The sequence below is a fragment of the Lithobates pipiens genome, unplaced genomic scaffold (assembly GCF_037356315.1).
Source record: "Lithobates pipiens isolate NorthernLeopardFrog02 unplaced genomic scaffold, aLitPip1_a1.2 Scaffold_1, whole genome shotgun sequence".
Lineage (NCBI taxonomy): Eukaryota > Metazoa > Chordata > Amphibia > Anura > Ranidae > Lithobates > Lithobates pipiens.
Window position 1 is genome coordinate 168,555,157 of NW_027507685.1, and position 14,770 is coordinate 168,569,926.

At 41.6% G+C, this 14,770-nt stretch overlaps 1 protein-coding gene across 6 annotated transcripts in view; it reads right to left on the bottom strand.

Annotated features, from left to right (window-relative positions):
• L1CAM (L1 cell adhesion molecule) overlaps window positions 1-14,770 on the bottom strand; it is a 671,411-nt gene that overhangs the window by 310,932 nt on the left and 345,709 nt on the right. For all 6 annotated transcript variants that reach the window (XM_077478852.1, XM_077478851.1, XM_077478850.1 and 3 more), the window contains 2 exons: window positions 8,793-8,936; window positions 8,350-8,461 (listed from right to left, as the gene is read on the bottom strand). In XM_077478852.1, coding sequence (XP_077334978.1) covers window positions 8,350-8,461; window positions 8,793-8,936 — 256 coding nt within the window. The remainder of the gene's footprint in view (window positions 1-8,349; window positions 8,462-8,792; window positions 8,937-14,770) is intronic.

Here is a 14,770-nt window from a genome sequence, read left to right on the forward strand (position 1 = left end):
TTCAAAGTAATTATGCTTGAGGCAAAAAGTTGTTGCCTCAAATATGAAGTGGGCTTGTTGTGAGTTGATAAGTGGATCGGTGGATAGGAAGTGTTCTACTGCCAAGGGGGAATGGATGTGTAAAGGGAGGTGACATCCAGGAATGCCCATATGTATGTGGGTTCCCAGGAGTAGAATGATAACATTTCCAGTAGATACCGTCTCTGTATAGTGGAAGATTCTGTGCCAGAGGTTGTAAAAAGCAATCCACATACATGGAAAAGCCACTGGTGACACTTTCCATTGAGGCAACAATGGGCTGAGGTCTTTATGTATTTTTGGCAGTTGGTAAAAGTACAGAGTTTTGTAAAAACTTTGGATGGTTTGGAAATAATTTCTTCCTGGAAGGCTTTATTGGCTAATGTGGTAGCTTAATTTGGGAAACGGGGCAGAGGGTCCTGAGTTAACTTAGAGTAGGTGTTGGTCTCTGACATCAGTCTCAGTGATTCCTTTATGTAATGCATTTTATTTTGAATTATAATGCCTCCACCCTTGTCTGCAGCTTTGATAATGATGTCCTCATTGTTGGCCAGAGTGTCTAGTGCTGTTCGTTCAGCCTTGGCTAGGTTGGATTCTTTTTGCAGTTTGGGTTGTTTTGGCACATCTTTTGTGTACTGGGTTGAATATTGATTTTGGTTTGAAGTGGGTATATTGAACTTGTGGGGGGGGGGGGGGGGTAGGGAAATGCTGAGTGAGCCCATCCAATTTTGAGAAATGGCTCTCATCATAAAGTTCTGCCAGGTCATTGATGATAGAAAGATCACTGAGATCTAACAGTGAGGTATCTTGGTGTGGGGGTTCTTTGCCATCTTCTGGGAAGGGCAGGTTTTTGGAAGATTTTTTCTTTTGGGTTGTCTCCCTCTGTGCCCCCCCATCCTTCTGCGCCTGTGTGTTTCCTTTTCAAAATGCTGGATGGGGGGCATAGGTATAAAAAATCATCTGGATAGGAAGTGGAGGGATGGGTGGCCTCAGGATCCGTTAATGGCCATGAATTGCATGATGTCTCAAATCTGATTTTGGTAGTTTCACTGGTGGTGACACTGGTGCTTGGGCAGGGTGATTTGTTGCTGGAGTCTGGGTTGGCCACAGGTGTTGTAGCTGAACTGGGAATGCCACTTGCAATGTTAGAGGGTTGGTATGGGGCTAGCTGTGGCTGGATGGGTAGAGCGGGGGTGCTTACGTGGTTTTATAAGACATTTCAGTTTGGGGTGAGTTTAGGAGGACAGGCATTAGATATCAATGGAGGCTGAACTGTGGGTCCTGAGATAGGTGCTGGAGTGGGTGGGATGGGCAACAAAGGTTCTGGTTGGAACTGACTGAGTAACTGTTGGGATGTAGTTGGGGGGGGGGGGGGGGGGGTGTTTGGATTTTTTCCAGCAAAACACTTTGTGCTGTAGTCATTGAGATCTCTTATGAATTTTCCTAATTTGTTGACGATGAGGTCATCTTTTTTTTAAGGTGACTCTCTTTAAAGTTCTCAGCCAGATGCTTGGAAGGTGTGTGATTTTGAGAGTAAGGGTGTCCTATTTCCTTTTTGGATAATGACCTTAATCCATTTACCAGTACAGAAATCTGATATATATATATATATATATATATATTCCCACTCTCTTATTAAACCAGGTTCTAAGAATGAACATTGTTTCAGGATTCGGAGCCCTCTGGGTGTGATCTTGTGGAGGAAGTATTCATCCAGAAAGAAGCAGACCCACCATTGTTGGTTGGCGGAGGAGATGCATTCCTCTAGTTTGCAGAATGTGGTGCACATGGTTTGGAGTGGACCCTGGGGGAGAGGGGGTTGTGGGTGAAGAATTGGGTGGGGAATAAAGAGTAAAAGAGATGAGCTCCATGTGTATAGAAAAAAATAAATAATATAAAATGAGGTAAAATAGAAAAAAAAAAAAAAATGACAAGTATTTTTTCAGTGGTGCAGTACAGAAAGAGGGCACAGAGTTCAATTATCAGTATAGTCAGTGTTTATCTGGCGCTCCAAATGGAGTAATCCTTAGGGGTATAGTCTGTGGCTGTAATAGCTGGATGGTGATGTATCTATAGGTTGGGTGGTTGGAAAAGAAAGAGGTATTAAGGGTTTAAAAAGGAAGGCAGCTATCCTTCAGAGTGTATCCAGAACTTTGCAAGACATGTAAGGAAAAAACAGGGAGGGGGAGGCGCTAACCTGAGTGTAGTATTAAAATGATGACTTTAATAGGATAAGATTAAAAACAAGCACAAGATGATAGAAGATGGCGAGCATAGACCATGGAACAGGATGTGATGTCACCAGCATCTGATTGGACCAAGGCAGGGCTGGAATCTTGTCAATCAGGGCTGCAGTGGTGAAGAACAATATCTCCAAGAGCCAGTTCCACAGGATCAGACACAATTGTACCAGAGATGAAGATCACCAGACCCAAGACCTACTCTTAACCCAAAAAATTCTTGACAAGGGAAACCCTCCCCGCTCGTAGATAAAGCTTTCCATCAATATCAGGCTAAACTGAAACCCCAACATGCCAGAAGGGCCCCCGCCAACAAGGTTTACCACCCAGTTCCATGACCGCTACAAACAAATGGAAAAAAAAATCTTCATCAAGAATTGGCCTATCCTGCTGGAAGATCCTTTTCTGGGTTCCACCCTAACATCCAAACCCAATGATTCCTACCGCAAGGCCAAAAATATCAAGAGCCAAATTGCACCAAGTAAGATTTGCAAACCCAAGCCATATCCCACACTCCCCTGATCCCACTAGTGGGCATGTTTCAATGCAAGAAAATATTATGCATGATATGTAAATTTGTCCAGCATGGACAAAAAAGCTTCTCTACAAAAGGAAAAACTTACCCTATAAAAAGAGTTTCACAATTGATCCAGTGAGCATGTAGTATACTGTCTGACCTGTCCTTGTGGCCTCCTATATGTTGGCAGAACCATCCGTCCCCTTCGCCAATGGACAGGCGGTTCATCGAATGGGGATGTGATGAGCACAGACATTTTTTGACTGAACATCATAAGCCCTGAAGGCGTGGATCATAAAGGCCATCTCCAGAGGTTTGCCTGCTGTGGAGTGTTTCAAACGACTCTGCCAGCAGGAGACTTTCTGAATATATTCCCTCAATTCCCTTTTGCCAGGGGGACTAAATGACGAGTTAGACTCATACACCTTGTTATAACAGATCACACGCCCATTTCTGGTTTGTTTCTTGCCCCCACCCCTCCACCTCTTCCTCCTTTTCCCTTACCCCTGTCTCTGCTCTACTGGTTGGGAGCGTATAGTAAATATATTGTTTTTTACAGGCATGTATACATATTGCATGATCCATCATTAGGTGCACCCCACTTAGTATCCACACCATGAGGGGACACACACACACACACATATATACATCCCTTGTATACCAATTAGGGGGAACACAGCACCAGTTTTATCATTACCATTCATTATTATTATTAATTCTTTACACTACAACCTGTTCACCCTCCCCCATCTCTTCAAGTTTACATGCATACTAACCCCCTTTTTTTCTATTTTACTTGCCTGGTACTTCATACATCATTAACATCTTCAATAGGCTTCTATACATAGAGAAATAAATTATGTTTTAAATATTTACATGTGTATCAGTTTAAAATACTTTTTTTTAGCCAATCGGAGACTGTTCACATAATTAATTTTTTCCTAAGTTGTTTACTAACTGGTCTGCTGGTTGTTCTAGTTCCATGGCTACACTCACATGCTCTCCATTGTGTATATAAAAAGATTGAATAGGCTATGATGATACCTCAGCCTGTATATATTGTTTTAGGAAATAGGACTGATATGATGAAATTTAGTGGTACCAGTATGGGACCTCTAGAGGGCAGCAGGCCAATAGAAGGAGCAGCCAGCTTCGAGCGCGTAGCCTTCACCACTGAAGCCCTGACTGACGATTCCAGTCCTGCCTTGGTCCAATCAGATGCCAGTGAGATCGCTTCCTGTTCCATGGGCCATGCTGGTGAGTGTGGAGCTTCCTGGTTTCTTACTCCTGGAGAAACACTGTAATCCATTCCAGCTAGCTGCCTAATTCTTTCCAGCTATCCATAAAAGTGGTGGGACCGGAAGAGCCATGTGGAATGCCAGGACTGCACTTTACTTTGACAAACATGCATCTTCTATCATGTAAGTTTTTTAAATCTTTTCCTATTAAAGTCATCATTTTAACTGCTTGTCGACCAGTGCACAACAATATACGTCGGCACAATAGCACGGCTGCGCAAATGGGCATACCTGTTCGTCCCCTTTAAGACGCGGCATTGTGGGGGTGCACACCACCGGCGGGGTGTGCGCAACCGCCGCGTACTACATGACTGTGCCCGTGGGTCCTGCTATGATGTCACAGAGCAGCAGAACAGGGGGATGCCTTTGTAAACAAGGCATTTCCCTGTTCTGCCTAGTGACATGACAGGGATCTACTGCTCCCTGTCATCGAAAGCAGTGATCGCTGTCATGTCAGTGGTAGCCCATCTACCCCACAGTTTGAAGACCTCCCTAGGACACACTTAACCCCTTGATCGCCCCCTAGTGTTTAACCCCTTTCCTGCCAGTTTGATTTACACATTAATCAGTACATTTTTAGAGCACTGATCGCTGTAAATGACAATGGTCCCAAAATAGTGTCAAAAGTGTCCTATGTGTCCGCCGTAACGTCGCAGTCAAGATAAGAATTGCAGATTGCTGCCATTACTAATAAAAAGAAAAAAAATTATAATAACAATGCCATAAATATATCCCCTATTTTGAGGAAGCGATAACTTAGCAAACCAATCAATATATGCTTATTGTGATTTTATTTTACCAAAAATATGTAGAAGAATACATATCAGCCTAAACTGAGAAAGAAATGTGTTTTTTTTTATATATTTTGTGGGGATATTTATTATAGCAAAAAGTAAAAAATATAGATTTTTTGCAAAATTGTCACACTTTTTTTGTTTATAGTGCAAAAAATAAAAACCGCAGAGGTTATCAAATACCACCAAAAGAAAGCTCTATTTGTGGGGGAAAAAAAGATGGCAATTTTGTTTGGGTGCAACGCTGCACGACCGTGCAATTGGCAGTTAAAGCAACTCCTATACGTGTACACAGCTGTCGCTTCGTTTTGCCCACATAAAGCTTTTGACAAGCACATTCCAAGATGTATAAGACTTTTTCTGTGCCACAGTTAATAAACTTTTTAATCTGGTAGATTCTTTTCACCATCCATATCAGTAAATGTATCTGTACACTCAACATAGTGACAAATGTGGCAATGACCACATGGAAACATACCTTTAGAGCGAGTCATTTCCATCAGCCAATTCTTGGATGGAGTGTGTGTAAACTCAGAATGTACCAGATTGTATTTGAGGTTCCTGGTTCTCCTGGAGACCAATAGAGGTTTTGGGGCCACAATATTAGAGAGGTCAGACCTTGTCCAAATGGACCAATGTGTGGTCAGAATTGATCGAACTTCCCCCCATTGGACCCCATAACCAGTACTGATGCATACAGGGGAAGATTGGGATATTGTAATTTGGGAATGGGACTCTTGTATCTGTTTAGGGACAAGTAGGTCCCTACGTTCAGTTGAGGAGGCTCGTCTGTGTGCATATTTAATATTTTTGTGGGAGTAACCTCGTTGCCTGAATCTGTTATATAGTTCATTTGACTCACATTGATATGTAGTTCAACTTGACCAGCTCCTTCGGATTCAATACAAGCTAACAACCACTGGTGTATGAATAAGTTACCTGTGTCCTCTACTGTATCATTAAGAAAATTATTTATGTGAATAATTCACATTCACATTTAATATACTTGACTTTTTCTGCCACACTGTGCTCTCCTCTACAGTTGTGCCATACTGAGAAGTGTCCAAACACACCTCCCAATATTTTGATAATCTTTGGCACAAGCTTGACTGTAAGAGACATGGGGACCACGTGAACATTTTTTTTCTTGAATTTTCACAGACCTTATGTTAAGTGCCTGTTTTAACTGTACAATAAACATATATTACAATATGACATAAATATAGCCTGTTGTAATTACTGTATTTATTGGCGTATAACACTCACTTTTTCACCATGAAAATCGGGTGCAAATAGCATGTGCGTGTTATACGCCAATACTTAAATTTTAGCTGCCTTATTTAAAATTTAAGTTTTTTTCCTGAAACTTCCCTCCTAAAATGAATGTGGGTTTTATACACCTGTGCGTGTTATGCGCCGATAAATATGGTAAATGTCAGTTTGGATGTGCAGGCAGGTATAAACCATAACAGCATGTATAAAAGATGCCAACAGAAATTTTCTCACTCTTCTGAACAAGTCAGTACAGTGAAAGATTTAAACAAGATGTCCATTGTGGGACTGATAATTTACATATTTCATATACATAAAATCCTAAAATATATATCATCACTTATATTGATACAACAGATACATAGCTGAAGAAGGAACTCTAGAAAGAACACTGTTGTTCTTGAAGTTTAGGTATGCATATTTTTGCATAGTTACATTGGTCCAACTAGGACCAATGTAAGTATTCATGTGCCATACCTGTGGGATCCCTGAGGAATCCCTCACTACAGTGAACACTGTTAGCTTCAGGGCTCCATGCCGGGTGACCAGCCTTCTGCTTTGTGAGCAATGGAGGTCACTTGCTCTGAGTGGGCACCAATCATGGAACACTTTGCATCCTCTCAATGAACGCAAAGTGTTCTTTGATTGGACAAAGTAGGGAGGCAGGGCAGTGATGTTATCTCCACCTTGTCCAATCAAAAATGTTCATTAATTTAGCAAAGTGTTCTCTGAATGGCACCACAGAGCAAGTAAGTGAACTCTTGTGTTCACTAAACAGCAGGGCAGTCGATTAGCATGGGGCCCATAAACTAGTGACAATCACTGCAGTAGCGGTGACTACTGCAGTGATTTTTCACTTCCACGGAAATCCCACACATAAGGCACATGTGTACTTATATTGGTCCATGCTGGCCTTATGTAACTATGCAAAAATATGCATACCTAACCTTCAACTTTAAAGTGGATGTAAACCCCATTCATGAAATCTGACCTGAGCACATATATCTGTAGTATTTACTTATCTCTTCCCAAAACCCTAAGTCCTGTGTATTTATGCTGCTTCATTGCTCTGTTATCAGCTATCATGATAATGTCTGACAAGTTCTCCGACATGGGAGATAAAAGCAGCTGGAAATTTGTGTCAGGGATGGTGCTATACATAGATTAGCAGAGAGCTGATCTATTGACCGCACAGCTCTGCATCTTTCTTCCTTCCTCTGTCACATGGGGGGAGGGGGGTGGTGTTGTGCACCTTTCCTCCAATCAGCTGCCACATAGTGTATGCCAGGACTCCCCTCCCACTGCTGAATGCAGAAGTAAAAATTCTAACTCAATGTTCACTTTCTTAAGAATAGGAGAAAACTGAAGACAACAGATATACATGTAAATCTTTTGTAGGAAGATTTGTTTAATCTTTGTGCATCATCAGAGGCTGTTCACTTAACTGGGTATAGGAGAGGGTTTACATCCACTTTATCTTTCTTTCAGTTTTTTTTTGCTGTTTGTGTCCCTGTAAGATTTTCCTTTCACTTCTTGTGCACAATGGTGGTCAAAGAGGTAGGAAGTATGGTGAAATCTCTAAAACAAACATACATGAATAAAAACACCTTTTTGACAGAAAGTGTTATAACTATCAGATTGTTTGTGCTGCTTTCCCTATGAAGGAGACTACCCTCACTTCCTGTCTCAGAGACAGTAGTCATCTGCATAGCAATAGATCTCCAAAGGGAATCAAAGCTGATCTAATGTGACAAAGTAAAATTTGTCATACAAATCCTCTGCTTGCATTTTGTTTTTGTTTTTTTCATCCCAGTTGTTTAAAAGGATAACTAAACATTTAATAACCATTAACCTTACTGCTATCCCTCATTATCTCTATACTAAGCATATATCCTTGTACATATCTCAGATCAGCCGGCCATCCATTGTAGGATCCAAGGCTGGCTGGCGCCGAGGCACATCTTTGACTTTTCTTCATAGCCTGCAGGTAGATGATGTTTCCTTTAAAGCCTATAGAAATAAGACTCAGCCACCTAGACTCAACAGTAGACAACATTTAGGCTGTGGCTCCTACTGTCTCACTTGTGGATGTGAGCTATGTAAAATGGAATATGCTCAGTGTGGAAAAGGTTAAGGGGCTATTAGGTTTTTATTTTTATAAGTGCAACTTTCTATTAAGTATTACATCTGATTACAAGAGACTTTCTTACCAGTGGGTGATGGGAACTGGAGAGCCAAAAAATTTACAATGCAAGAAGACTTCTGTGTTCTCTACTGCACTGTATGTCATTTTGTCTGGTGTCAGGATTTCTGGAGCCAGCTCTTTATTGGAAAAACAAAACAAACAACAATATAAGACCCACATTCTTTTTATTACACTTTTTGAGGGAAAGTATAGGCTAGATCAACTTAGACTGATATAGTTAACGTATAGGTGGAAGATTGTGGTCTCGCATACTGTCATTCAAATCTATTCCAAAAGTTAGCACATAATATCAGGGTTTTGAATGCTGCATAATCCAAACAAGGAGTGACATTGAGATATGTGTAGGTGAGATTGATCAGGAATAATAGGTAGATTGATAAGCTCAACAGATAACCAATACATTCAGTGTCAGTATTAGTAGCATATACAGTGAATAGATGGACTTACCTACAACATAAACATAGGCATTTTCAAGGATGCGCCCATGTTTGTTGCGTGCTTCACACTGAACAACTGCTGTGTCATTAGTCTTCAAGTTTTGCAGGATCAAACTCCCACCCTCCATTTTCACATTTGGACTCGATTCTGAGACTGTCACATGGGAAGAGGTTACATAAATGGCAATGAGTGATATTTTTTTTATATAGGGATTAAAACAATTTGGCATAGAGAAAGATGTAGGGAAATGATTTTTGATGTAAATATACATAAACACAATCAGACATCTGCTCATGCAAGCAGTGCAGCTGAAATGCATATGTAAGCTGCTATTGCTGACCTCTTCCTCTAGTTGACAGGCTATTTCTAGCTTTTAGTCACTCTGAATTCATGAGCATTGCATTACAGAAACCTGAAACCAAACAATCTACATGAAAGCCAGTCTTTTAGCATTTTTGAGAATGAGTAGTCAGCAATGAAAAGGTGTTTCTCTCACCATAGGTTACCTTTAAAGTGGATGTAAACTCACTCTCATCCTTTCTAAACTACTGCAATATTGGTTATCTAGAAGGATATACATGCCTCCTGCATGTATACTTATCTGTCAAATGTCTCCCATCTGTCTGCTATGAGACCCAAAAAACTGCAGATTTTGTGGGTGGGTCTGTTTTCCAGGGCTCAGTGGGTGGAGTCATGATGTCAGTAGACTCCCCGCCTACCTCTACACTCCCCTTATCAACATGAATTTTCTCCTGTGTATTTCTTACACTGAACTTCTGCTATGATCACTAACATCCAGTCAAAACCCAGAAAAGTCCCCACGTGACTTCAGCATGTCAAATCATGCTGAGGTGTGGAACAGCCAATCCTTGCAGAGCATCAGAAGAAAGGAGTGGGAGGGAATTAAAAAATAATGCATGTCTCTTAGGCTAGTGCATAATGATATGTAAATCACCTGCCAATCACAGCAAGGGGCAGTATTTGATAAAGTTTTTCTCTGTTTATCTCACTGAACAGTAAAAGGAATTTATAAGAGGAACAATAAGAGGAATTCTTATACTCTACATTATGACATAAAAAAAAAAAATAATAATAATTCGGGTTTACATCCACTTTAAGACCTTGAGGTTAAAGGAAACAAGAGTGTAACACCAATGATTTTAGGGTCCAAATACAGGCTATAGCCGCTGGCTGTATCACAGGAGCGCGCCCGGAGGTGCTTCTCACCATGCAAGGGAGCTCGCATGAATGTGAGAAGTACCTATGGGAAGAAGCAGAGACAGCCGCCGAGGGACCCTAGAAGAGCAGGTTCGGGGCCACTCTGTGCAAAACGAACTGCACAGTGGAGGTAAGTATAACATGTTTGTTATTAAAAAATAAAATAAAAATTACTTTACAATCCCTTTAAGCCACACTCCTCTGCTTGTTAAGCACAGCGTGCTGAACAGATTATTACATGGTTGCAGGAGGATCCCCAATCTTGGGCGTTTAGTCTCCCCGCAGATGACTCAGCCAGAGGGTCAGTTGAAGCTTTTTCAGGGCCTTTGATTTACTGTATGATGATCCTTACCGCGCCCATTCAGCTGAAGCTAACCTTAGGTCATTACTTCAGAATAAACGCACCGCTGAACAATACTGTCCTGATTTTTGCCACTGGGCACCTGACTCCCCCCCACTGGAATTTGGGGGGACCCCCACACAATTTTTTTTTTAAATTTTGGTTCAGGGTTCCCCTTAACCGCTTCCCAACCGGCACACAACGATGTATGTCAGCAGAATGGCAGGGACAGGCAAATTTGCCTACAGGTGCGTGTGCCGGTCGGGACCCCCATGAGTCCGGTCGTGGGTCCCACGGACTCGATCGCCTCGGGGATACCCACGGTCGTCTCACAGGGAGGCTGAATGGGGAGATGCGGAAGTAAACAGCAACTCCCCGTTCTGCCTAGCAACAAGTGACACTGATATCTGCTCCCTGTGATTGGAGCAGAGATCAGTATTCACTAACACACAGCCACGCCCACCACAGTTAGTAACACGCCCCTAGGACACACTTAACCCCTACACTAACACCTCCTGGTTAACCCCTTCACTGCCAGTGTCATTTACACAGGAATCAGTGCATTTGTATAGCACTGATTGCTGTTTAAATGAAAATGGTCCCAAAAATGTCCGATGTGTCCGCCATAATGTCGCAGTCCCAATAAAAATTGCTGATTGCCGCCATTACTGGTAAAAAAAAAATAATAATAATAATAATAAAAATGCCATAAAACTATCCCCTATTTTGTAAACGCTATAAATTTTGCGCAAACCAATCAATAATCTCTTATTGCTATTTTTTTTACCAAAAATATGTAGAGGAATACGTATCGGCTTAAACTGAGGAAAAAAACATAGGATAATAAAAGGATATTTATTAAAGCAAAAAGTAAAAAATGTGTTTTTTTCAAAATTGACTCTATTTTTTTGTTTATAGCGCAAAAAATAAAAACCGCAGGGGTGATCAAATACCACCAAAAGAAAGCTCTATTTGTGGGAAAAAATGGACGTCAATTTTGTTTGGGAGCCACGTCGCACGACCGTGCAATTGTCAGTTAAAGCCACGCAGTGCCAAATTGCAAAAAGTGGTCTGGTCTTAAGCCAGCAAAATGGTCCGGTCTGAAAGTGGTTAATATTCATACCAGACCCAAAGGGCCTGGTAATGGACTGTGGGGGAATCCCATGCCGTTTTTTTCAATGACTTTTATGTGTATTGCTGGGACCGACAATTCATTACAGCTTTTTTTCCTTTAGAAATGTCATTTTGTGCAGGGACTGTTGTAAACAAAATTTAAAGGAATATTTCACTTTTATTGTTTCATTTTAAGCATTATTAAAATCACTTCTCCTGAAAAAAACTGACATTTTAAAAACTTTTTGATATATGATACATGTCCCCTGGGCAGGACCCAGGTCCCCAAACACTTTTTATGACAATAGCTTGCTATAAGCAAAATTAGCACTTTTGATTATTCACGTCCGATTATTCATGTCCGATTATTCACGTCCGATTATTCATGTCCGAGTATTCATGTCCGATTATTCATGTCCGATTATTCATGTCTGATTATTCATGTCCGTGTCCCATAGACTTTAAATAGTGTATTTGCGTGTTCGAACAAATTTTTTGATTGTTCGTATGTTCTGCTGCAAACCAAATCGGGGGGTGTTCGGCTCATCCCTACATATGATAATCACTGCTCCCAAAAAAAAAAATTTTAAACTTTTTTTTGCATTAATATATGTAAGCTGGGGAAGGACCCAGGTCCCCAAACACTTTTTATGACAATACCATGCATATAAGCCTTTAAAATTAGCACTGTTGATTTCTCCCATAGACTTTTAAAGGGTGTTCCACGGCTTTCGAATTTGCCACAAACACCCCAAATTGTTCGCTATTTGGTGAACAGGCGAACACCCGATGTTCGAGTCGAACTTACGTTTGACTGGACCATCGCGCTCATCCCTAATCCTATGTATAGCTACCAATGTATAATATCACTTTTTGGGTATTTTAGAGAGATGGAGAAGGTACTGTGCTGGTGAAAACTCAAATGGGAGTGAAGAGATGGCCGTCGTCACTTCATGTACTTTACTCCAATATGGCTGAATGCCCACCAAATGTGGAGAAAAGTGCCAATTTTCTTTGCCACATCTCCAACAAACATCTGGCACAGGAGGGAAAATCTTGTGAAGTAGCTCTGGTCTTTTATACCATCAAGTTTTCAGTTTATATCCATTTTCCTGCGTGTTCACATTCAACAGATTGTCTGCCTTGAATTTGTGTATAAACTAGTGAATCCGGTCCCAGCTAGATTAATCTATTTCCGTGTCTAACACAGAGTCCCAGGACGCATGATCTCCTGCTTTTTCTTATTCAGGACTTTCTGTAACCTGGCCTCACCCTACTTCTACTACATCCCTTCAAACCTGTCTAAGCCCTTGTACACACGGTCGGAGAATCCGTCGGAATGTGTCCTATCGGACGTGTTGTCGGATAATCCGACTGTGTGTGGTATGCATCGGACTGATTCCATCGGAATATCCGTCGGACCAAATTTTCCAACTTGTTGGAAATATTTTCTGACCAACTGGTTCGATCAGACATACTCCGATCATGTGTAGAGAATTTTGATTGGACCAAGTGCCACGCATGCTCAGATCAAATTCCTACATCAAAGCTATTGGCTACTAGCCTGAACATAGTCCCATCGTAACGAAATTACGTCATCACGTTCTGAATGATCGGATTTTTCGACAACTTAAGCCGCGTACACACGGGCGGACTGTATGGCCTACTTAGTCCGTCATACAATCCGACGGACAGTCCGTCCTACTTTCGATTGAACGGACTTGACCACACACGGATGCACAAACAGTCCGTCCAAAGCTTTAGTCCGACCGTGTGTATGCAACAGTTTCGGACAAGATCCGAGGGACAAAATCCGACGGTGTGTATAGGGGCTAAGAAGTTCAATCCATCCTTCGGATAGACTGCCTCATTTGGCCAGGTGGGGCTTTCAATCTTTTTTTCAGGGCTCTCTGCATTCTGCTTGTGTTTAAGCTATCCAGCTTGACTCCTGTGATACGTCACCTGCTAAACAACCTGACCCTACAGATCCACTGACCTCTGCCCAGTCTGATGGCCCTGTGCTGCATGTCCAGCTTGTCTTTAAGGGTTCGGGGGCCACTCTTCAGAGAGGGGGGGTAATGTCAGGATCACTTGGTGCTCTTGTTCTTCATTCCAGCATCCGGGGTTTGGCTATGGCACTCTCCTTGTCTGTCTGTCCACTTGCAGGCTGATTAATGTGATCAGTCTCTGGGTGGAATCCAAGCCTGTTATAAGCCAGCTCAAACCTCATTTGAGTGCTTGTGATATGTGCGTTGTTTCTGATCAAGCTCCATGTCTGACTGCCCAGCTTTGCTAGTTTGGATTTCCCTGTGTATAACTTTGGACCGGATTATTGGACTATTCCTTGAACTCAGCCTGCCTTTTTTACCCGGATTGTCATAGAACCATTATATCTGTCTGTTAACCGGTAACTACTATCTATTTGCTTTGTTCAGTTAGCATCTGCCCTGTCGTGGTGGCCAGGCACTATAGCATTGTGTATAATCTTGGGGCAACTGAGTACTAGTAGGCTTGCTTGCCTCATGGGAAAGGGGGCTACTATAGGCGAAGCACCCAGAAGCCAGCTATAGTGTCTGACCACATGCGTTGGGGTAGACGTGACAATATCCTTATATATATTTATGATCATCTATAGAATATAACCACAGACATCACAATTACATTGATGCAGTGTGATACTATGAATCCTGCATTTAGGCTTTTTCTTATGTACAGCATGTAACCCTAGTGGTACCCACACTACGTATGTTCACTACTTCAAGAGTATGTGAAAAAAAATCATTCCAATGCTGCATCTCAAATACAAATCGTGTTGTGTATATTGGGGACATTTATCCACTGGTACACGTCTAGTTGGACTTCCTGCTCTTGATTAACATTATTATGTTCCACCTCTGAGCTGTTAACTGTAAACATTTACACAATTGTAATAAATGCTTATTAAAACAAATGAGGAATGCTGGACTCAATGGGTTTGAAAAGAGAAACAAATGTAATGAAATGTGCATGGGCTGTTCCCCACAGACACCAACACACAGATAATGCAACCAGTCTGATCCTTCCCCTAGCAGATACAGAAGTATTTGAAGGGGTCATATTGTAGGTCCACTCCAAAGCAGACAAGGGTAGCACGCTAAGATATGATGCACATGTCTCACGTCCACTAGAGGAGCCATGATCAAAACCCCTGCACATCTCCAGCAGCTGGATGACCTGTAGAAAATAAAGAGATAGTAACACTTCCAGAAAATAAAAACAGCTCCTTTTATTATGCAAAAATAGAAATGAGAGACATGCCACACGCATTCAACTCACA